Source organism: Panulirus ornatus, chromosome 9 (genome assembly GCF_036320965.1).
Source record: "Panulirus ornatus isolate Po-2019 chromosome 9, ASM3632096v1, whole genome shotgun sequence".
NCBI lineage: Eukaryota > Metazoa > Arthropoda > Malacostraca > Decapoda > Palinuridae > Panulirus > Panulirus ornatus.
In genome coordinates, this window is record NC_092232.1 from 25,522,347 (window position 1) to 25,546,264 (window position 23,918).

General features: G+C 40.9%; 1 protein-coding gene across 1 annotated transcript in view; it reads right to left on the minus strand.

Annotated features, from left to right (window-relative positions):
* The window catches only part of LOC139750289 (TBC1 domain family member 20), a 64,576-nt gene that overhangs the window by 22,985 nt on the left and 17,673 nt on the right, over positions 1 to 23,918 (minus strand). The window contains exons 4-5 of the mRNA XM_071664896.1: positions 7,288 to 7,532; positions 6,745 to 6,938 (exon numbers count right to left, since the gene is read on the minus strand). Of these exons, the coding sequence (XP_071520997.1) occupies positions 6,745 to 6,938; positions 7,288 to 7,532 (439 nt within the window). The remainder of the gene's footprint in view (positions 1 to 6,744; positions 6,939 to 7,287; positions 7,533 to 23,918) is intronic.

Genomic DNA, 23,918 nt, shown 5'->3' on the forward strand with positions numbered 1-23,918 from the left:
TTCTATTAAATAAGCATTCAGTTGATATGATTTCCAACAAGATACATACATCAATGCTGTGCTGCTAAAAAATACTTTTATGTTATCATTTTTAAATTATCAATCATTAATATCATAGTATGGAAAAAAATGAATAATCAATAAAAGAAGCATTATGTTACGATCGTATAAACAATGAAGCTCTTTATCTGGGCTTCTAGACTGGAACACTCATTAAGTCATACATATCATGTCTCTACATTTGTAGGAGGAAGTAACTGTGGACCTATGTCAATAAAAGAAAGATGCATCAGATTCCATCATTGTGACTGCCTTCTTTTGGCCTGGGTAGCTTCTGGTACAATTTTTCAGGTGTTGCCTCATAAACCTGCAACAACTCACAGTTTTCTACAGCTTTAATCTATATAAGACAACATAACTATCTGAAAAATGAAAATTGGAGAAATCTGATAGCCTGATCCAAATATGTTACTCTTAACTCCTACAGAAACATGAATGAAATGTCAAATGAACTTTTTAAGATATTCTAAAACACAAATAACCAAGCATAATTAAGATCAGAGTGTATTGCTATGGATGCTGTACTCCAAACAAAACATTAAAATAGAGCAAAATTATCAACTTAGTTAAAAAAATATCTGGTTTATTCATCAAAACAGTAAATTTCTCATGACAGTGGAATGGCACAACTGTCCTTGAGAGGTGCAATTCAACTGGACAGGCACTGTCTGAAAGCCAATCTTGCCATGACATTCCTAAAAAGACTCTTTCTTACAACTGAAATAAACTTACTTTACAAGAAACTGGTAGAGCTCTGGGTTGGCTCTGTGAAGGATGGGATAGATATAAGTGAGATAGTAGGTGGTCTTCTCCATGGTAGGTCGCATGAACTCGCTCAGGTGAGTTATAGACAGTTTCTCCACAAGCTCAAAACCCACATCTTCGCCCATCACAAGAAGGAATGTAATTGCTACATCATGGAATCCCTATGGATGATATTCCAGTTTAAGTAACGGTGTTATTCAACAAATGATATACTGACAGATGCTGAAGGCCTGAATACAAATAATGTATTGAAAGAACTTGCATATATTCCATAGTTATCTTATTCATCAAATGGTTAACAAAATGACTTTTAATATCCTTTTAGTGGAGTATCTATAAAGTATTGAGATACTTTAAGTATAAAATATTTAAATATCTTTTCTTCATAAATACTATTTCCTAAATTCATAAGAAGGATGTATTTTCAAAATTATTCAAAACTTTAGTAACTATACATCTCCACACATTTACAATAACAGTTTTCACTGTCCAAAACTTCATTTGCCTTGCCTGATAGTAATGGAGATCAGGGTGCTTCATCAGTACTCTAATAATAAGTACTGTCAGCTGGTCCATCAAAACAACTCTGTAGTCATCATCTATACCAGGAGGAAAACGCTTCAGTGATCTTTTCACATCCAGCACCACCTGCTGATAGTCTTTATGGACCTTGACGATATCCAAAGGAGGTTTGGGGCTCACCTCCATGTGCTCAATCATCATGAGGCATGGCCAAGCTTTACGACGTAGTTCATCTGCCAAAAGCAGATAAAACTAACATCCACATATCTATACAGTTAAACTAAAATGCTCACAATTAAACAGTTATGATTTATCTTTACAGTACATACATAGCAAGAATATGATATTTTCATTATTTTTTTTATCCCTGGGGATAGGGGGAGGGAATACTTCCCGTGTATTCCCTGTGTGTCATAGAAGGTGACTAAAGGGGACGGAAGCAGGGGGCCAAAAACCCTCTTTTTATTGTATTTTAACTTTCTAAAAGGGGAAACAGAAGAGAGAGTCATGTGGGAGTGATTATCCTCCTCAAAGGCTCAGACTGGGGTGTCAAAATGTGTGTGGATGTGACTAAGATGAGAAAAAAGGAGAGATAGGTAGTATGTTTGAGAAAAGGAACCTGGATGTTTTGGCTCTGAGTGAGGTGAAGCTCAATGGTAAAGGGGAAGAGTGGTTTGGGAATGTTTTGGGAGTAAAGTCAGGGATTGGTGAGAGGAAAAGAGCAAAGGAAGGAGTAGCACTACTCCTGAAATGGGAGTGGTGGGAGTATGTGATAGAGTGTAAGAAAGTAAACTCTAGATTGATTTGAGAAAAACTGAAAGTGGATGGAGAGAGATAGGTGATTATTGGTGCCTATGCACCTGGGCATGAGAAGAAAGATCATGAGAGGGAAGTGTTTTGGGAGCAGCTGAGTGAGTGTGTTAACAATTTTGATGCATGAGACCGGGTTATAGTGATGGGTGATTTGAACGCAAACGTAAGTAATGTGGCAGTTGATGGAATAATTGGTGTACATGGGGTGTTCAGTGTTGTAAATGGAAATGGTGAGGAGCTTGTAGATTTGTGTGCTGAAAAAGGACTGGTGATTGGGAATATCTGCTTTAAAAAGAGAGATATACATAAGTATACGTATGTCAGTTGGAGAGATGGCCAGAGAGTGTTATTGGATTACGTGTTAATTGATAGGCGCATGAAAGAGAGACTTTTGGATGTTAATGTGCTGAGGGGTGCAAGTGGAGGAATGTCTGATCATTATCTTGTGGAGGCGAAGGTGAAAATTTGTACAGGTTTTCGGAAAAGAAGAGAGAATATTGGGGTGAAGAGAGTAGTGAGAGTAAGTGAGCTTGGGAAGGAGACTTGTGTGAGGAAGTACCAGGAGAGACTGAGTGTAGAATGGAAAAAGGTGAGAGCAAAGGATGTAAGGGAAGTGGGGTAGGAATGGGATGTATTTAGGGAAGCAGTGATGGCTTGCGTAAAAGATGCTTGTGGCATGAGAAGCATGGAAGGTGGGCAGATTACAAAGGGTAGCAGAGTGGTGGGATGAAAAAGTAAGATTATTAGTGAAAGAGAAGAGAGAGGCATTTGGATGAGTTTTGCAGGGAAATAGATGCAAATGACTGGGAGTATAAAAGAAACAAGGCAGGAGGTCAAGAGAAAGGTGCAAGAGGTGAAAAAAGAGGGCAAATGAGAGTTGGGGTGAGAGAGTATCATTGAATTTTAGGGAGAATAAAAAGATGTTTTGGAAGGAGGTAAATAAAGAGTGCAAGACAATAGAACAAATGGGAACATCAGTGAGGGGGGGCAAAGGAGGAGGTAATAACAGGTAGTGGTGAAGTGAGAAGGAGATGGAGTGAGTATTTTCAAGGTATGATGAATGTGTGTGATGATAAGAGTGGCAGATATATGGTGTTTGGGTTGAGGTGGTGTGCTAAGTGAGAGGGTCAGGGAGAAGGAACTGCTAAACAGAGAAGAGGTAGTGAAAGCTATGCAGAAGATGAAAGCCGGCACGGCGCGTTGTTTGGATGGTACTGCTGTGAAATATTAAAAATGGGGGTGACTGTGTTGCTGACTGGTTGGTGAGGATATTCAATGTATGTATGGCTCATAATGAAGTGCCTGAGGATTGGCAGAATGCATACAAAGTGCCATAGTACAAAGGCAAAGGGGATAAAAGTGAGTGTTCAAATTACAGAGGTATAAGTTTGTTGAGTATTCCTGGAAAATTATATGGGAGGTATTGAGTGAGAAGGGTGAAGGCATGTACAGAGCATCTGACTGGGGAAGAGCAGTGTGGTTTCAGAAGTGGTAGAGGATGTGTGGATCATGTGTTTGCTTTGAAGAATGTATGTGAGAAATACTTAGAAAAGCAGATGGATTTGTATGTAGCATTTATGGATCTGGAGAAGGCATATGATAGATTTGATAGAGATGCTCTGTGGAAGGTATTAAGAGTATATGGTGTGGAAGGCAAGTTGCTAGAAGCAGTGAAAAGTTTTTATCGAGGATGTAAGGCATGTGTATGCGTAAGAAGAGAGGAAAGTGATTGGTTCTCAGTGAACAGTCGCTTTGCTGGCAGGGGTGCATGATGTCTCCATGGTTGTTTAATTGGTTTATGGATGGGGTTGTTAGGGAGGTGAATGGAAGAGTTTTGGAGAAGAGGGGACAAGAAAGCAGTCTGCTGTGGATGAGAGAGGCTTGGGAAGTGAGTCAGTTGTTGTTCGCTGATGATACAGCGCTGGCGGCTGATTCGGGTGAGAAACTGAAGCTGGTGACTGAGTTTGGTAAAATGTGTGAAAGAAGAAAGCTGAGAGCAAATGTGAATACGAGGAAGGTTATTAGGTATAGTAGGGTTGAGGGACAAGTCAATTGGGAGGTAAGTTTGAATGGAGAAAAACTGGAGGAAGCGAAGTGTTTTAGATATCTGGGAAAGGATTTGGCAGCAGATGGAACCATGGAAGCAAAAGTGAATCATAGGGTGGTGGAGGGGGCGAACATTCTGGGAGCGTTGAAAAATGCATGGGTCAAGAACATTATCTTGGAAAGCAAAAATGGGTATGTTTGAAGGAATAGTGGTTCCAACAATATTATGTGGTTGCGAGGCGTGGGCTATAGATAGAGTTGTGTGGAGGAGGGTGGATGTCCTGGAAATGAGATGTTTGAGGACAATATGTGGTGTGAGGTGGTTTGATCAAGTAATCAATGAAAGGGTAAGAGAGATGTGTGGTAATACAAAGTGTGGCTGAGAAAGCAGAAGAGGGTGTTTTGAAATGGTTTGGTCACATGGAGAGAATGAGTGAGGAAAGATTGACAAAGAGGATATATGCATCAGAGGTGGAGGGAACGAGGAGAAGTGGGAGACCAAATTGGAGGTGGAAAGATGGAGTGAAAAAGATTTTGATTGATTGGGGCTTGAACATGCAGGAGGGTGAAAGGCATGCAAGGAATAGAGTGAATTGGAACGATGTGGTATACTGGGGTCGACGTGTTGTCAATGGATTGAACCAGGGCATATGAAGCGTCTGGGGTACACCATGGAAAGTTTTGTGGGGCCTGGATGTGGAATGGGGGCTGTGGTTTCAGTGCATTATACATGACAGCTAGAGACTGAGTGTGAACGAATGAGGCCTTTATTGTCTTTTCCTAGCGCTAACAGGCGCACATGCGGGGGGAGGGGGGTTGTCTTTTCATGTGTGATGAAGTGGCGACAGGAATGAATAAGGTCAGACAGTATGAATTATGTATATGTGTACATATGTATATGTCTGTGTGTGTATATATATGTATACGTTGAGATGTATAAGTATGTATATGTGCATGTGTGGACATGTATGTATATACATGTGTATGTGGGTTGGTTGGGCCATTCTTTTGTCTGTTTCCTTGTGCTACTTCGCAAATGCGGGAGACAGCAACAATGTATAATAAATAATATCATCATCAATGAGCATAGTTAAGATGACCTAGAAAAGCTGGAAGAAAACAAGAAGGAAATCAGAAAACATAGATGCATCAGCCAATGGCAATGTCATTCCCTCATTCTGTACAGTCACATCACTTCATAATTTTAAAAAGAAAAACCTAAAATAAGTTGTTAAACCTACTCACTGTTAAAGAGATAAAATAGGATTCCTAAACAAAAGATTTGTGACAATGCACTTGAGCAATGGAAAAGATGGTTGAGATGAGTGAATAAACTAGAAAAATTATCTTACTGAGTATACAATGGGAGATGTAGGGGAGAATTGCTACTGATGGTAATCTATGGTTTGGGTATAATCCATACATGTAAATTTGACATGAAATTTTTGATCAGGAATGTAAAACCTTTTAAAACATGGGTTTCAATTTCTCATAACACAGCATTCTGACAGAATAAATGATCTTCAGGAATATAACCCTCTTATTCTGTGAGGATCCCCTTACAAGTTTGCTCCCTAATTTTCAACTGTCAAAAGTGCAAAATTTTGGACAAAGAGCTGCCATTAAATGGAGATGCCTGTATTTCATTTAACATTTTCCTTCTCCTTCACCGATTTCCCCACTTCTAAGAACTTACTGGAATCCTGTTAAACTTTACTGAAAATAAGCACCAAGTCCTTTGAAGTGTTCTATTAAATAAGCATTCAGTTGATATGATTTCCAACAAGATACATATATCAATGCTGTGCTGCTAAAAAATACTTTTATGTTATCATTTTTAAATTATCAATCATTAATATCATAGTATGGAAAAAAATGAATAATCAATAAAAGAAGCATTATGTTACGATCGTATAAACAATGAAGCTCTTTATCTGGGCTTCTAGACTGGAACACTCATTAAGTCATACATATCATGTCTCTACATTTGTAGGAGGAAGTAACTGTGGACCTATGTCAATAAAAGAAAGATGCATCAGATTCCATCATGGTGACTGCCTTCTTTTGGCCTGGGTAGCTTCTGGTACAATTTTTCAGGTGTTGCCTCATAAACCTGCAACAACTCACAGTTTTCTACAGCTTTAATCTATATAAGACAACATAACTATCCGAAAAATGAAAATTGGAGAAATCTGATAGCCTGATCCAAATATGTTACTCTTAACTCCTACAGAAACATGAATGAAATGTCAAATGAACTTTTTAAGATATTCTAAAACACAAATAACCAAGCATAATTAAGATCAGAGTGTATTGCTATGGATGCTGTACTCCAAACAAAACATTAAAATAGAGCAAAATTATCAACTTAGTTAAAAAAATATCTGGTTTATTCATCAAAACAGTAAATTTCTCATGACAGTGGAATGGCACAACTGTCCTTGAGAGGTGCAATTCAACTGGACAGGCACTGTCTGAAAGCCAATCTTGCCATGACATTCATAAAAAGACTCTTTCTTACAACTGAAATAAACTTACTTTACAAGAAACTGGTAGAGCTCTGGGTTGGCTCTGTGAAGGATGGGATAGATATAAGTGAGATAGTAGGTGGTCTTCTCCATGGTAGGTCGCATGAACTCGCTCAGGTGAGTTATAGACAGTTTCTCCACAAGCTCAAAACCCACATCTTCGCCCATCACAAGAAGGAATGTAATTGCTACATCATGGAATCCCTATGGATGATATTCCAGTTTAAGTAACGGTGTTATTCAACAAATGATATACTGACAGATGCTGAAGGCCTGAATACAAATAATGTATTGAAAGAACTTGCATATATTCCATAGTTATCTTATTCATCAAATGGTTAACAAAATGACTTTTAATATCCTTTTAGTGGAGTATCTATAAAGTATTGAGATACTTTAAGTATAAAATATTTAAATATCTTTTCTTCATAAATACTATTTCCTAAATTCATAAGAAGGATGTATTTTCAAAATTATTCAAAACTTTAGTAACTATACATCTCCACACATTTACAATAACAGTTTTCACTGTCCAAAACTTCATTTGCCTTGCCTGATAGTAATGGAGATCAGGGTGCTTCATCAATACTCTAATAATAAGTACTGTCAGCTGGTCCATCAAAACAACTCTGTAGTCATCATCTATACCAGGAGGAAAACGCTTCAGTGATCTTTTCACATCCAGCACCACCTGCTGATAGTCTTTATGGACCTTGACGATATCCAAAGGAGGTTTGGGGCTCACCTCCATGTGCTCAATCATCATGAGGCATGGCCAAGCTTTACGACGTAGTTCATCTGCCAAAAGCAGATAAAACTAACATCCACATATCTATACAGTTAAACTAAAATGCTCACAATTAAACAGTTATGATTTATCTTTACAGTACATACATTGCAAGAATATGATATTTTCATTATTTTTTTTATCCCTGGGGATAGGGGGAGGGAATACTTCCCGTGTATTCCCTGTGTGTCATAGAAGGTGACTAAAGGGGACGGAAGCAGGGGGCCAAAAACCCTCCCTTTATTGTATTTTAACTTTCTAAAAGGGGAAACAGAAGAAAGAGTCATGTGGGAGTGATTATCCTCCTCAAAGGCTCAGACTGGGGTGTCAAAATGTGTGTGGATGTGACCAAGATGAGAAAAAAGGAGAGATAGGTAGTATGTTTGAGAAAAGGAACCTGGATGTTTTGGCTCTGAGTGAGGTGAAGCTCAATGGTAAAGGGGAAGAGTGGTTTGGGAATGTTTTGGGAGTAAAGTCAGGGATTGGTGAGAGGAAAAGAGCAAAGGAAGGAGTAGCACTACTCCTGAAATGGGAGTGGTGGGAGTATGTGATAGAGTGTAAGAAAGTAAACTCTAGATTGATTTGAGAAAAACTGAAAGTGGATGGAGAGAGATAGGTGATTATTGGTGCCTATGCACCTGGGCATGAGAAGAAAGATCATGAGAGGGAAGTGTTTTGGGAGCAGCTGAGTGAGTGTGTTAACAATTTTGATGCATGAGACCAGGTTATAGTGATGGGTGATTTGAACGCAAACGTAAGTAATGTGGCAGTTGATGGGATAATTGGTGTACATGGGGTGTTCAGTGTTGTAAATGGAAATGGTGAGGAGCTTGTAGATTTGTGTGCTGAAAAAGGACTGGTGATTGGGAATACCTGGTTTAAAAAGAGAGATATACATAAGTATACGTATGTCAGTTGGAGAGATGGCCAGAGAGTGTTATTGGATTACGTGTTAATTGATAGGCACATGAAAGAGAGACTTTTGGATGTTAATGTGCTGAGGGGTGCAAGTGGAGGAATGTCTGATCATTATCTTGTGGAGGCGAAGGTGAAAATTTGTACAGGTTTTCGGAAAAGAAGAGAGAATATTGGGGTGAAGAGAGTAGTGAGAGTAAGTGAGCTTGGGAAGGAGACTTGTGTGAGGAAGTACCAGGAGAGACTGAGTGTAGAATGGAAAAAGGTGAGAGCAAAGGATGTAAGGGAAGTGGGGTAGGAATGGGATGTATTTAGGGAAGCAGTGATGGCTTGTGCAAAAGATGCTTGTGGCATGAGAAGCATGGAAGGTGGGCAGATTACAAAGGGTAGTGAGTGGTGGGATGAAAAAGTAAGATTATTAGTGAAAGAGAAGAGAGAGGCATTTGGATGAGTTTTGCAGGGAAATAGTTCAAATGACTGGGTATAAAAGAAACAAGCAGGAGGTCAAGAGATAGGTGCAAGAGGTGAAAAAAGAGGGCAAATGAGAGTTGGGGTGAGAGAGTATCATTGAATTTTAGGGAGAATAAAAAGATGTTTTGGAAGGAGGTAAATAAAGAGTGCAAGACAATAGAACAAATGGGAACATCAGTGAGGGGGGCAAATGATGAGGTAATAACAGGTAGTGGTGAAGTGAGAAGGAGATGGAGTGAGTATTTTCAAGGTATGATGAATGTGTGTGATGATAAGAGTGGCAGATATATGGTGTTTGGGTTGAGGTGGTGTGCTAAGTGAGAGGGTCAGGGAGAAGGAATTGCTAAACAGAGAAGAGGTAGTGAAAGCTATGCAGAAGATGAAAGCCGGCACGGCGCGTTGTTTGGATGGTACTGCTGTGAAATATTAAAAATGGGGGTGACTGTGTTGCTGACTGGTTGGTGAGGATATTCAATGTATGTATGGCTCATAATGAAGTGCCTGAGGATTGGCAGAATGCATACAAAGTGCCATAGTACAAAGGCAAAGGGGATAAAGGTGAGTGTTCAAATTACAGAGGTATAAGTTTGTTGAGTATTCCTGGAAAATTATATGGGAGGATATTGAGTGAGAAGGTGAAGGCATGTACAGAGCATCTGACTGGGGAAGAGCAGTGTGGTTTCAGAAGTGGTAGAGGATGTGTGGAGCATGTGTTTGCTTTGAAGAATGTATGTGAGAAATACTTAGAAAAACAGATGGATTTGTATGTAGCATTTATGGATCTGGAGAAGGCATATGATAGATTTGATAGAGATGCTCTGTGGAAGGTATTAAGAGTATATGGTGTGAAAGGCAAGTTGCTAGAAGCAGTGAAAAGTTTTTTCGTGGATGTAAGGCATGTGTATGCGTAAGAAGAGAGGAAAGTGATTGGTTCTCAGTGAAAGTCACTTTGTGGCAGGGGTGCATGATGTCTCCATAGTTGTTTAATTGGTTTATGGATGGGGTTGTTAGGGAGGTAAATGGAAGAGTATTGGAGAAAGGGGAAAGAAAGCAGTCTGCTGTGGATGAGAGGGCTTGGGAAGTGAGTCAGTTGTTGTATGCTGATGATACAGCGCTGGTGGCTGATTTGGGTGAGAAACTGTAGAAGCTGGTGACTGAGTTTGGTAAAGTGTGTGAAAGGCGTGGAAGGAATAGAGTGAATTGGAATGATATGGTATACTGGGATCGATGTGCTGTCAATGAATTGAACCAGGGCATGTGAAGCGTCTGGGGTAAACCATGGAAAGTTTTGTGGGGCCTGGATGTGGAAAGGGAACTGTGGTTTTGGTGCATTATACATGACAGCTAGAGACTGAGTGTGAACAAATGTGGCCTTTGTTGTATTTTCTTTTTTCATGCACTTTACCAAACTCAGTCACCAGCTTCTGCAGTTTCACACACAAATCAGCCACCAGTGCTGTATCATCAGCGAACAATAACTGACTCACTTCCCAAGCTCTCTCATCCCTAACAGACTGCATACTTGCCCCTCTTTCCAAAACTCTTGCATTCACCTCCCTAACAACCCCATCCATAAACAAATTAAACAACCATGGAGACATCACACACCCCTGCCACAAACCTACATTCACTGAGAACCAATCACTTTCCTCTCTTCCGACACGTACACATGCCTTACATCCTCGATAAAAACTTTTCATTGCTTCTAACAACTTGCCTCCCACACCATATATTCTTAATACCTTCCACAGAGCATCTCTATCAACTCTATCATATGCCTTCTCCAGATCCATAAATGCTACATACAAATCCATTTGCTTTTCTAAGTATTTCTCACATACATTCTTAAAAGCAAACACCTGATCCACACATCCTCTACCACTTGTGAAACCACACTGCTCTTCCCCAATCTGATGCTCTGTACATGCCTCCACCCTCTCAGTCAATACCCTCCCATATAATTTCCCAGGAATACTCAACAAACTTATACCTCTGTAATTTGAGCACTCACTTTTATCCTCTTTGCCTTTGTACAATGGCACTATGCAAGCATTCTGCCAATCCTCAGGCACTTCACCATGAGTCATACATACATTAAATAACCTTACCAACTAGTCAACAATACAGTCACCCCCTTTTTCAATAAATTCCACTGCAAAACCATATAATCCTGCTGCCTTGACGGCTTTCATCTTCCGCAAAGCTTTTACTACCTCTTCTCTGTTTACCAAATCATTCTCCCTAACCCTCTCACTTTGCACACCACCTCGACCAAAACACACTATATCTGCCACTCTATTATCAAACACATTCAACAAACCTTCAAAATACTCACTCCATCTCCTTCTCACATCACCACTACTTGTTATCACCTCCCCATTAGCCCCCTTCACTGAAATTCCCATTGATTCCCTTGTCTTACACACTTTATTTACCTCCTTCCAAAACATCTTTTTATCCTCCCTAAAATTTAATAATACTCTCTCACCCCAACTCTCAGTTGCCCTCTTTTTCACCTCTTGCACCTTTCTCTTGACCTCCTGCCTCTTTCTTTTATACATCTCCCAGTCATTTGCATTATTTCCCGGCAAAAATCGTCCAAATGCCTCTCTCTTCTCTTTCACTAACGATCTTACTTCTTCATCCCATCACTCACTACCCTTTCTAATCTGCCCACCTTCCACAATTCTCATGCCACAAGCATCTTTTGTGCAAGCCATCACTGCTTCCCTAAATACATCTCATTCCTCCCCCACTCCCCTTATGTCCTTCGTTCTCACCTTTTTCCATTCTGTACTCAGTCTCTCATGGTACCTCCTCACACAAGTCTCCTTCCCAAGAATAGAAAGGGTAACGAGTGGTAGGATGAAGAAGTAAGATTGTTAGAGAAAGAGAAGAGAGAGGCGTACAGATGATTCTTCAGGGAAGTAGTGCGAATGACTGGGAGATGTATAAAAGAAAGGGGCACTAGGTTAAGAGAAAGGTGAAAGAGGGGAAAAAGAGGACAAATGAGAGTTGGGATGAGAGAGTATCATTAAATTTTGGGGAGAATAAAAAGACGTTTTGGAAGGAGGTAAATAACGTGTGTAAGACAAGAGAACAAATGGGAACATTGGTGAAGGGGGCTAATGGGGAGGTAATAGCAAGTTGTGGTGAAATGAGGAGATGGAGTGAGTATTTTGAAGGTTTGTTGAATGTGCGTGTGATTGAGAGTGGCAGATATAGGGTGTTTTGGTTGAGGTGTTGTGCGAAGTGAGAGGGTCAGGGGAAATGGTTCGGTAAAGAGAAAAGAGGTAGTGAATGCTTTGCGGAAGATGAAAGCTGGCAAGGTGGCGAGCTTGGATGGTATTGCTGTGGAATATCTAAAAAAGGGGGTGAATGTGTTGTTGACTAGTTGGTAAGGATATTCAAAGTATGTATGGTTCATGGTGAGGTGCCTGAGGATTGGTGGAATGCATGCATAGTGCCATTGTACAAAGGCAAAGAGGATAAAGGTGAGTGTTCAAATTACAGTGGTATAAGTTTGTTGAGTATTCCTGGGAAATTCTTTCCTCTTTAAATTATACTTTGTCGCCATCTCCTGTGTTAGTGAGGTAGTGCAAGGAAACAGACAAAAGAATGGCCCAACCCACCCACATACATGTCCACTTACGCACATATGCATACCTAAGCATTTTAATGTACAAAATTCATACTTGCTGCCTATATTCATTCCCATCGCCATCCTGCCACACATGAAATGACAACCCCCTCCCCCCGCACGCACACGAGGTAGCACTAAGAAAAGACAACAAAGGCCAAATTCGTTCACACTCATCCTCTAGCTGTCATGTAATAATGAACCGAAACCACAGCTCCCTTTCCACATCCAGGCCCCACACAACTTTCCATGGTTTATCCCAGACATTTCACATGCCCTGGTTCAATCCATTGACGGTATGTCAACCTCGTTATACCACACTGTTCCAGTTCACTCTATTCCTTTGCACGCTTTTCACCTTCCTGCATGTTCAGGCCCCAATTGCTCAAAATCTTTTTCACTCCATCTTTCCACCTACAATTTGGTCTCCCACTTCTCCTCACTCTCTCTACCTCTGACACATATATCCTCTTTGTCAATCTTTCCTCACTCATTCCTTCCATGTGACCAAACCATTTCAGTACACCCTCTTCTGCTCTCTCAACCACACTCTTTTTGTTACCACACTTTTCTCTTACCCTTTCATTACTTACTCGATCAGACCACCTTACACCACATATTGTCCTCAAACATCTCATTTCCAACACATCCACCCTCCTCCGCACAACCCTATCTATAGCACATGTCTCGCAACCATATAACATTGTTGGAACCACTATTCCTTCAAACACCCATTTTGCTTTCCAAGATAAAGTTCTCACTTTCCACACATTTCTCAACACTCTCAGAACTTTCGCCCCCTCCCCCACCCTATGACTCACTTCCACTTTCATGGTTCAATCCACTGCCAAATCCACTCCCAGATATAAGAAACTCTTCACTTCCTCCAGTTCTTCTCCATTCAAATTTACATGGGAGTGTATTGATTGAGAGGGTGAAGGCATGTACAGAGCATCAGATTGGGGAAGAACAGTGTGGTTTCACAAGTGGTAGAGGATATAAGGATCACGTGTTTGCTTTGAAGAATGTATGTGAGAAATACTTAGAAAAACAAATGGATTTGTATGTAGCATTTATGGATCTGGAGAAGGCATATGATAGAGTTGATAGAGATGCTCCATGGAAGGTATTAAGAGTATTTGGGGTGGGAGGTAAGTTGCTAAAAGTAGTGAGAAGTTCTTATCAAGAATGTACGGTATGTGTATGAGTATGAAGAGAGGAATGTGATTGGTTCCCAGTGAATGTCGGTTTGTGGCAGGGGTGCGTGATGTATCCAAGGTTGTTTAATTTGTTTATGGATTGGACTGTTAGGGAGGTGAATGCAAGAGTTTTGGAGAGAGGGGCAAGTGTCCCGTTGGTTGTCGATGAGAGTGCTTGGGAAGTGAGTCAGTTGTTGTTCGTTGATGATATAGCGCTGGAGGCTGAAAAAAGAAAGTTGGGAGTAAACGTGAATAAGAGCAAGGTTATTACATTTAGTAGGGTTGAGGGACAAGTTAATTGGGAGGTAGGTTGAATGGAGAAAAACTGGAGGAAGTAAAGTGTTTTAGATATCTGAGAGTTGATTTAGCAGCGGATGTAACTATGGAAGAGGATGTGAGTCACTGGGTAGAGGAAGGGGCACTGTGTGTGGCGAGAATGTTATCTTGGTGAGCAAAAATGGGTATGTTTGAAGGAATAGTGGTTCCAACAATGATATATGGTTGTGAGGTATGGGCTGTAGATAGGTCGTGTGGAGGAGGTTGGATGTGTTGGAAATGAGATGTTTGAGGACAATATGTGGTGTGAGGTGGTTTGATTGAGTTAGTAATGAAAGGGTGACAGAGATGTGTGGTAATAAAAAGAGTGTGGTTGAGAGAGCAGAGGAGGGTGTGTTGAAATGGTTTGGTCAAATGGAGAGCACAAGTGGGGAAAGATTGATAAAGAGGATATATGTGTCAGAGGTAGAGGGAATGAGGAGAGGTGGGAGACCAAACTGGAGATGGAAGGATGGAATGAAAAAGATTTTGAGTGATTGAGGCCTGAATATACAGGAGGGTGAAAGGCGTGCAAGGAATAGAGTGAACTGGAACAATGTGGTGTACTGGGGTCGACATGCTGTCAGTGGATTGAACCAGGGCGTGTGAAGTGTCTGCGGTAAACCATGGAAAGTTCTGTGGGGCCTGGATGTGGAAAGGGAGCTGTGGTTTCGGTTCATTATTACATGACAGCTAGAGGATGAAGGTGAACGAATTTGGCCTTTGTTGTCTTTTCTTAGTGCTACCTCGTGTGCGTGCGGGGGGAGGGGGTTGTCATTTCATGTGTGGCAGGATGGCGACGGGAATGAATATAGGCAGCAAGTATGAATTTTGTACATTAAAATGTTTAGGTATGCATATGTGCGTGAGTGGACGTGTATGTGGGTGGGTTGGGCCATTCTTTAGTCTGTTTCCTTGCACTACCTCACTAACACAGGAGATGGCTACAAAGTATAATTTAAAGAGGAAAGAATTTCCCAGGAATACTCAACAAACTTATACCACTGTAATTTGAACACTCACCTTTATCCCCTTTGCCTTTGTAAAATGGCACTATGCATGCATTCCACCAATCCTCAGGCACCTCACCATGAACCATACATACTTTGAATATCCTTACCAACTAGTCAACAACACATTCACCCCTTTTTTAGATATTCCACAGCAATACCATCCAAGCTCGCCACCTTGCCAGCTTTCATCTTCCGCAAAGCATTCACTACCTCTTTTCTCTTTACCGAACCATTTTCCCTGACCCTCTCACTTCGCACAACACCTCAACCAAAACACCCTATATCTGCCACTCTCTATCATCACGCACATTCAACAAACCTTCAAAATACTCACTCCATCTCCTCATTTCACCACAACTTGCTATTACCTCCCCATTAGCCCCCTTCACCGATGTTCCCATTTGTTCTCTTGTCTTACACACGTTATTTACCTCCTTCTAAAACGTCTTTTTATTCTCCCCAAAATTTAATGATACTCTCTCATCCCAACTCTCATTTGTCCTCTTTTTCCCCTCTTGCACCTTTCTCTTAACCTAGTGCCCCTTTGATGTGGAAAGGGACCTGTGGTTTTGGTGCATTACACATGACAGCTAGAGAGAGAGTGTGAACACATTTGGCCTTGTAGTCTTTTCCTAGCACTACCTTCCGCGCGTGTCAGGGGACAGGGGTGCCATTTCATGTGTTGCATGGTGGTGGCAGAAATGGATGAAGGCAGCAAGTAAGGGTATGTGCAAGTGTATATATGTAAATGTCTGTGTATGTATATGTAAGTATACGTTGAAATGCATAAGTATGCTATTTCATGTGTGGTGGGGTGGCAATGGGAATGGGAGAAGGCAGCAAGAATGAATATGTACATACGTACATATATACAGGTTCACCACTGATTTTCTGGCACTCTTGGTTCCAAAGCCTTGCTGGATTAACCATGAGGTCACAAAATAATAATTCATCTACACACCTTTAACCCCCTAATTATATATCTCCCATGTGTCGAACGCATACCACAGACTGCTAGAAATTTGAATTAAACAAATATTAAATGTAAATCAAATAAATGAATGAAATACAGGTACCTATACACCTGCTCAGGACTGAGGTGCTCATCAGGTAGAAGTTTCGCACATTCGTCCACATACTTGGCAGTTCCTTTGTGATGTGTCTTACAGACCACTTTTCTCCGCACACTATTCATGGAAATTCCACGACGCTTCTTGAATCTTTGAAGCCATACTTCACTATAGTCATGCTCATGTTGTAATTTAAGTTCTTTATGGTAGAACTTAGCCTGGTCCATTATCATACTACCTGACAAGTCCACTCCATCACTCTGATGCTGTCGAAACCATCATCACTCGATCATGCTCAGTACTCTTACCATCTTTCATAGTTTTCCTAATCGTCATTAGCTTCTTGAAATCGCTGTCTGCATAGAATTTCAATATTTTCTCCCTTTGCTTCTTTATATCATAAAAAGTTGATGAACCAATACTGTCAATGTCCCTCAGCTTTCACACTGAAACACTATGGTCCATTTTTTCAACAGTTCTACTTTTTCTTGGAACGATATGGACTGATGTTTATGTTTGACACCACAACTGACACTCTCATATGTCTTACAAGCCACAGCTAGGGTTAAATATAGGCAAAATAAGCTAAAAATCTCAGAATTGCAGTATCACCACCAACAAGTGCAGTGTAAAGAAAGTAAATGAGCACACCCTACACACAATGCCATCTGTGGCCGCCTAGGAAACTAGTCTAGTGGTCACGGTAATAAGTCCCCTAACGTAATTTTGTCCAGACTAAAGTAGGTGCTGAACCATCAGTTGCCAGAAATTCACTGGTGTACCTGTATATATCTGTGTATGTATATGTATGTATACGTTAAAATGTATAGGTATGTATATGAGCATGTGTAGGCATTTATGTATAGACATGCGTATGTGGGTGGGTTGGGCCATTCTTTTTTCTGTTTCCTTGCACTACCTTGCTAATGCAGGAGACGGTGATTAAGTATAATAAATAAATACAAATATATATGTATTGCATATATATATATATGTATATATATATATGTTTTGCTGTGGAATTTATTAAAAAAGGGGGTGACTGTATTGTTGACTGGTTGGTAAAGTTATTTAATGTATGTATAACTCATGGTGAGGGGCCTGAGGACTGGCGGAATGCTTGCATAGTGCCATTGTATAAAGGCAAAGGGGATAAAAGTGAGTGCTTAAATTACAAAGGTATAAGTTTGTTGAGTATTCCTGGGAAATTATATGGGAGGGTATTGACTAAGAGGGTGAAGGCATGTACAGAGCATCAGATTGGAGAAGAGCAGTGTGGTTTCACAAGTGGTAGAGGATGTGTGGATCAGGTGTTTGCTTTGAAGAATGTATGTGAGAAATACTTAGAAAAGCAAATGGATTTGTATGTAGCATTTATGGATCTGGAGAAGGCATATGATAGAGTTGATAGAGATGCTCTGTGGAAGGTATTAAGAATATATGGTGTGGGAGGCAAAATGTTAGAAGCAGTTTAAAGTTTTTATCAAGGATGTAAGGCATGTGTATGTGTAGGAAGAGAGGAAAGTGAATGGTTCTAAGTGAATGTTGGTTTGCGGCAAGGGTGTGTAATGTCTCCATGGTTGTTTCATTTGTTTATGGATGGGGTTGTTAAGGAGGTCAATGCAAGAGTTTTGGAAAGAGGGGCAAGTATGCAGTCTGTTGTGGATGAGAGAGCTTGGGAAGTGAGTCAGTTGTTGTTCGCTGATGATACAGCGCTGGTGGGTGATTTGGGTGAGAAACTACAGAAGCTGGTGACTGAGTTTGGTAAAGTGTGTGAAAGAAGAAAGTTGAGAGTAAATGTGAATAAGAGCAAGGTTATTAGGTACAGTAGGGTTGAGGGACAAGTCAACTGGGAGATAAGTTTGAATGGAGAAAAACTGGAGGAAGTGAAGTGTTTTAGATATCTGGGAATGGATTTGGCAGCGGATGGAACCATGGAAGTGGAAGTGAATCATAGAGTGGGGGAGAGGGCGAAAATTCTGGGAGCATTGAAGAATGTGTGGAAGTCGAGAACATTATATCGGAAAGCCAAAATGGGTATGTTTGAAAGTTTAGTGGTTCCAACAATGTTATATGGCTGCAAGGCGTGGGTTTAAATAGAGTTGTGCAGAGGAGGGTGGATGTGCTGGAAATGAGATGTTTGAGGACAATATGTGGTGTGAGGTGCTTTGATCGAGTAAGTAATGAAAGGGTAAGAGAGATGTGTGGTAATAAAAGCAGTGTGGTTGAGAGAGCAGAAGAGGGTGTTTTGAAATGGTTTGGTCACATGGAGAGAATGAGTGAGGAAAGATTGACAAAGAGGCTATATGTGTCAGAGGTGGAGGGAACGAGGAGAAGTGGGAGACCAAATTGGAGCTGGAAAGACGGAGTGAAAAAGATTTTGAGTGATCGGGGCCTGGACATGCAGGAGGGTGAAAGCCGTGCAAGAAATAGAGTGAATTGTATCGATGTGGTATACCGGGGTTGACGTGCTGTCGGTGGATTCAATCAGGGCATGTCAAGCGTCTGGGGTAAACCATGGAAAGTTGTGTGGGGCCTGGATGTGGAAAGGGAGCTGTGGTTTCGGGCATTATTGCGTGGCAGCTAGAGACTGAGTGTGAACGAATGGGGCCTTTGTTGTCTTTATCTAGTGCTACCTCGCACACATGAGGGGGGAGGGGGATGGTATTCCATGTGTGGCGAGGTGGCGATGGGAGTGAATGGGGGCAGACAGTGTGAATTGTGTGCATGGGTATATATGTATGTGTCTGTGTATGTATATATATGTGTACATTGAGATGTATAGGTATGTATATTTGTGTGTGTGGATGTGTGTGTGTGTATACACTGTGTATGGGGGTGGGTTGGGCCATTTCTTTCGTCTGTTTCCTTGCGCTACCTCGCAAACGCGGGAGACAGCGACAAAGCAAAATAAAAAATAATAAAAATAAATAAATATATATATATTTATATATATATATATATATATATATATATATATATATATATATATATATATATATTTTTTTTTTTTCTTTTTTTTTTATACTTTGTCGCTGTCTCCCGCGTTTGCGAGGTAGCGCAAGGAAACAGACGAAAGAAATGGCCCAACCCACCCCCATACACATGCCTTGATTTAATCCACTGACAGCACGTCAACCCCGGTATACCACATCGCTCCAATTCACTCTATTCTTTGCCCTCCTTTCACCCTCCTGCATGTTCAGGCCCCGATCACACAAAATCTTTTTCACTCCATCTTTCCACCTCCAATTTGGTCTCCCTCTTCTCCTCGTTCCCTCCACCTCCGACACATATATCCTCTTGGTCAATCTTTCCTCACTCATTCTCTCCATGTGACCAAACCATTTCAAAACACCCTCTTCTGCTCTCTCAACCACCTCCCTAACAACCCCATCCATAAACAAATTAAACAACCATGGAGACATCACACACCCCTGCCGCAAACCTACATTCACTGAGAACCAATCACTTTCCTCTCTTCCTACACGTACACATGCCTTACATCCTCGATAAAAACTTTTCACTGCTTCTAACAACTTGCCTCCCACACCATATATTCTTAATACCTTCCACAGAGCATCTCTATCAACTCTATCATATGCCTTCTCCAGATCCATAAATGCTACATACAAATCCATTTGCTTTTCTAAGTATTTCTCACATACATTCTTCAAAGCAAACACCTGATCCACACATCCTCTACCACTTCTGAAACCAAACTGCTCTTCCCCAATCTGATGCTCTGTACATGCCTTCACCCTCTCAATCAATACCCTCCCATATAATTTACCAGGAATACTCAACAAACTTATACCTCTGTAATTTGAGCACTCACTCTTATCCCCTTTGCCTTTGTACAATGGCACTATGCACGCATTCCGCTAATCCTCAGGCACCTCACCATGAGTCATACATACATTAAATAACCTTACCAACCAGTCAATAATACAGTCACCCCCTTTTTTAATAAATTCCACTGCAATACCATCCAAACCTGCTGCCTTGCCGGCTTTCATCTTCCGCAAAGCTTTTACTACCTCTTCTCTGTTTACCAAATCATTTTCCCTAACCCTCTCACTTTGCACACCACCTCGACCAAAACACCCTATATCTGCCACTCTATCATCAAACACATTCAACAAACCTTCAAAATACTCACTCCATCTCCTTCTCACATCACCACTACTTGTTATCACCTCCCCATTTGCGCCCTTCACTGAAGTTCCCATTTGCTCCCTTGTCTTACGCACTTTATTTACCTCCTTCCAGAACATCTTTTTATTCTCCCTAAAATTTAATGATACTCTCTCACCCCAACTCTCATTTGCCCTCTTTTTCACCTCTTGCACCTTTCTCTTGACCTCCTGTCTCTTTCTTTTATACATCTCCCACTCAATTGCATTTTTTCCCTGCAAAAATCGTCCAAATGCCTCTCTCTTCTCTTTCACTAATAATCTTACTTCTTCATCCCACCACTCACTACCCTTTCTAATCAACCCACCTCCCACTCTTCTCATGCCACATATATATATAATATAATATATATTTTTTTTTTTTTTTTTTTTTTTTTTTCATACTATTCGCCATTTCCCGCGATAGCGAGGTAGCGTTAAGAACAGAGGACTGGGCCTTTGAGGGAATACCCTCACCTGGCCCCCTTCTCTGTTCCATCTTTTGGAAAAAAAAAAAAAAAAAAAAAAAAAAAAAAAAAAAAAAACGAGAGGGGAGGATTTCCAGCCCCCCGCTCCCTTCCCTTTTAGTCGCCTTCTACGACACGCAGGGAATACGTGGGAAGTATTCTTTCTCCCCTATCCCCAGGGATAATATAATATATATATATATATATATATATATATATATATATATATATATATATATATATATATATATATAATATATATATATATATTATATATATATATATATATATTATATATATATATATATATATATATATATATATTTTTTTTTTTTTTTTTTTTATACCTCGTCGCTGTCTCCCGCGTTTGCGAGGTAGCGCAAGGAAACAGACGAAAGAAATGGCCCAACCCCCCCATACACATGTACATACATATGTCCACACACGCAAATATACATACCTACACAGCTTTCCATGGTTTACCCCGGACGCTTCACATGCCTTGATTCAATCCACTGACAGCACGTCAACCCCTGTATACCACATCGCTCCAATTCACTCTATTCCTTGCCCTCCTTTCACCCTCCTGCATGTTCAGGCCCCGATCACACAAAATCCTTTTCACTCCATCTTTCCACCTCCAATTTGGTCTCCCTCTTCTCCTTGTTCCCTCCACCTCCGACACATATATCCTCTTGGTCAATCTTTCCTCACTCATTCTCTCCATGTGCCCAAACCACTTCAAAACACCCTCTTCTGCTCTCTCAACCACGCTCTTTTTATTTCCACACATCTCTCTTACCCTTACGTTACTTACTCGATCAAACCACCTCATACCACACATTGTCCTCAAACATCTCATTTCCAGCACATCCATCCTCCTACGCACAACTCTATCCATAGCCCACGCCTCGCAACCATACAACATTGTTGGAACCACTATTCCTTCAAACATACCCATTTTTGCTTTCCGGGATAATGTTCTCGACTTCCACACATTTTTCAAGGCTCCCAAAATTTTTGCCCCCTCCCCCACCCTATGATCCACTTCCGCTTCCATGGTTCCATCCGCTGACAGATCCACTCCCAGATATCTAAAACACTTCACTTCCTCCAGTTTTTCTCCATTCAAACTCACCTCCCAATTGACTTGACCCTCAACCCTACTGTACCTAATAACCTTGCTCTTATTCACATTTACTCTTAACTTTCTTCTTCCACACACTTTACCAAACTCCGTCACCAGCTTCTGCAGTTTCTCACATGAATCCGCCACCAGCGCTGTATCATCAGCGAACAACAACTGACTCACTTCCCAAGCTCTCTCATCCCCAACAGACTTCATACTTGCCCCTCTTTCCAAGACTCTTGCATTTACCTCCCTAACAACCCCATCCATAAACAAATTAAACAACCATGGAGACATCACACACCCCTGCCGCAAACCTACATTCACTGAGAACCAATCACTTTCCTCTCTTCCTACACGTACACATGCCTTTCTTTTCTTTTAAACTATTCACCATTTCCCGCGTTAGCGAGGTAGCATTAAGAACAGAGGACTGGGCCTTTGAGGGAATACCCTCACCTGGCCCAATTCTCTGTTCCTTCTTTTGGAAAATTAAAAAAAAAAAAAACGAGAGGGGAGGATTTCCAGCCCCCCGCTCCCTCCCCTTTTAGTCGCCTTCTATGACACGCAGGGAATACGTGGGAAGTATTCTTAATCCCCTATCCCCAGGGATATATATATATAATATATATAATATATATATATATAATCTCTGGGGATAGGGTAAAAAGAATACTTCCCACATATTCCCTGCGTGTCATAGAAGGCGACTACAAGGGGAGGGAGCAGGGGGCTGGAAATCCTCCCCTCTCATTTTTAATTTTCCAGAAGGAGGAACAGAGAAGGGGACCAAGTGAGGATTTCCCTCAAAGGCTCAGTCCTCTGTTCTTAACGCTACCTGTTAATACCTTCCACAGAGCATCTCTATCAACTCTATCATATGCCTTCTCCAGATCCATAAATGCTACATACAAATCCATCTGTTTTCTAAGCATTTCTCGCAGACATTCTTCAAAGCAAACACCTGATCCATACATCCTCTACCACTTCTGAAATCACACTTATTTTCCCCAATCTGATGCTCTGTACATGCCTTTACCATTGCAATCAATACCCTTCCATATAATTTCCCAGGAATACTCAATAAACTTATACCTCTGTAATTTGAACAATCACCTTTATCCCCTTTGCCTCTGTACAATGGCACTATGCATGCATTCCACCAATCCTCAGGCACTTCACCATGAATCTTACATACTATGAATATCCTCACCAACCAGTCAACAACACAGTCACCCCCTTTTTCAAAAAATTCCACAGCAATACCATCCAAACCTGCCATCTTGCCGGCTTTCATCTTCCATAAAGCTTTAACCACCTCTTCTCTGTTTATCAAATCATTCTCCCTGACCTTCTCACTTTGCACATCACCTTGACCAAAACACTCCACATCTGCCACACTATCATCAAAGACATTCAACAATCCTTCAAAATACTCACTCTATCTCCCTCTCACTTCACCACTACTTGTTATTACCACCCCATTTGCCCCTTTCACCAATGTTCCCATTTGTTTTCTTGTCTTACGCACTTTATTTACCTCCTTCCAAAACATCTTTTTATCCTCCCCAGAATTTAATGAAACTCTCTCACCCCAACTCTCATCTGCCCTCTTTTTCACCACTTGCATCTTTCTCTTGACCTCTTGCCACTTTCTTTTATACATCTCCCAGTCATTTGCACTATTTCCCTGTAAAAATCATCCAAATGCCTCTCTCTTCTCTTTAACTAACAATCTTACTTCCTCATCCCACCACTCACTACCCTTTCTAATCTTCCCACCTCCCATCTTTCTCATGCCACAAGCATCTTTTGCACAAGCCATCACTGCTTCCCTAAATACATCCCATTCATTCCCCACTCCCCTTACGTCATTTGCTCTCACCTTTTTTCATTCTGCGCTCAATCTCTCCTGGTACTTCCTCACACAAGTCTCCTTTCCAAGCTCACTTACTCTCACTACTCTCTTCACCCCAACATTCTTTCTACTTTTCTGAAAACCT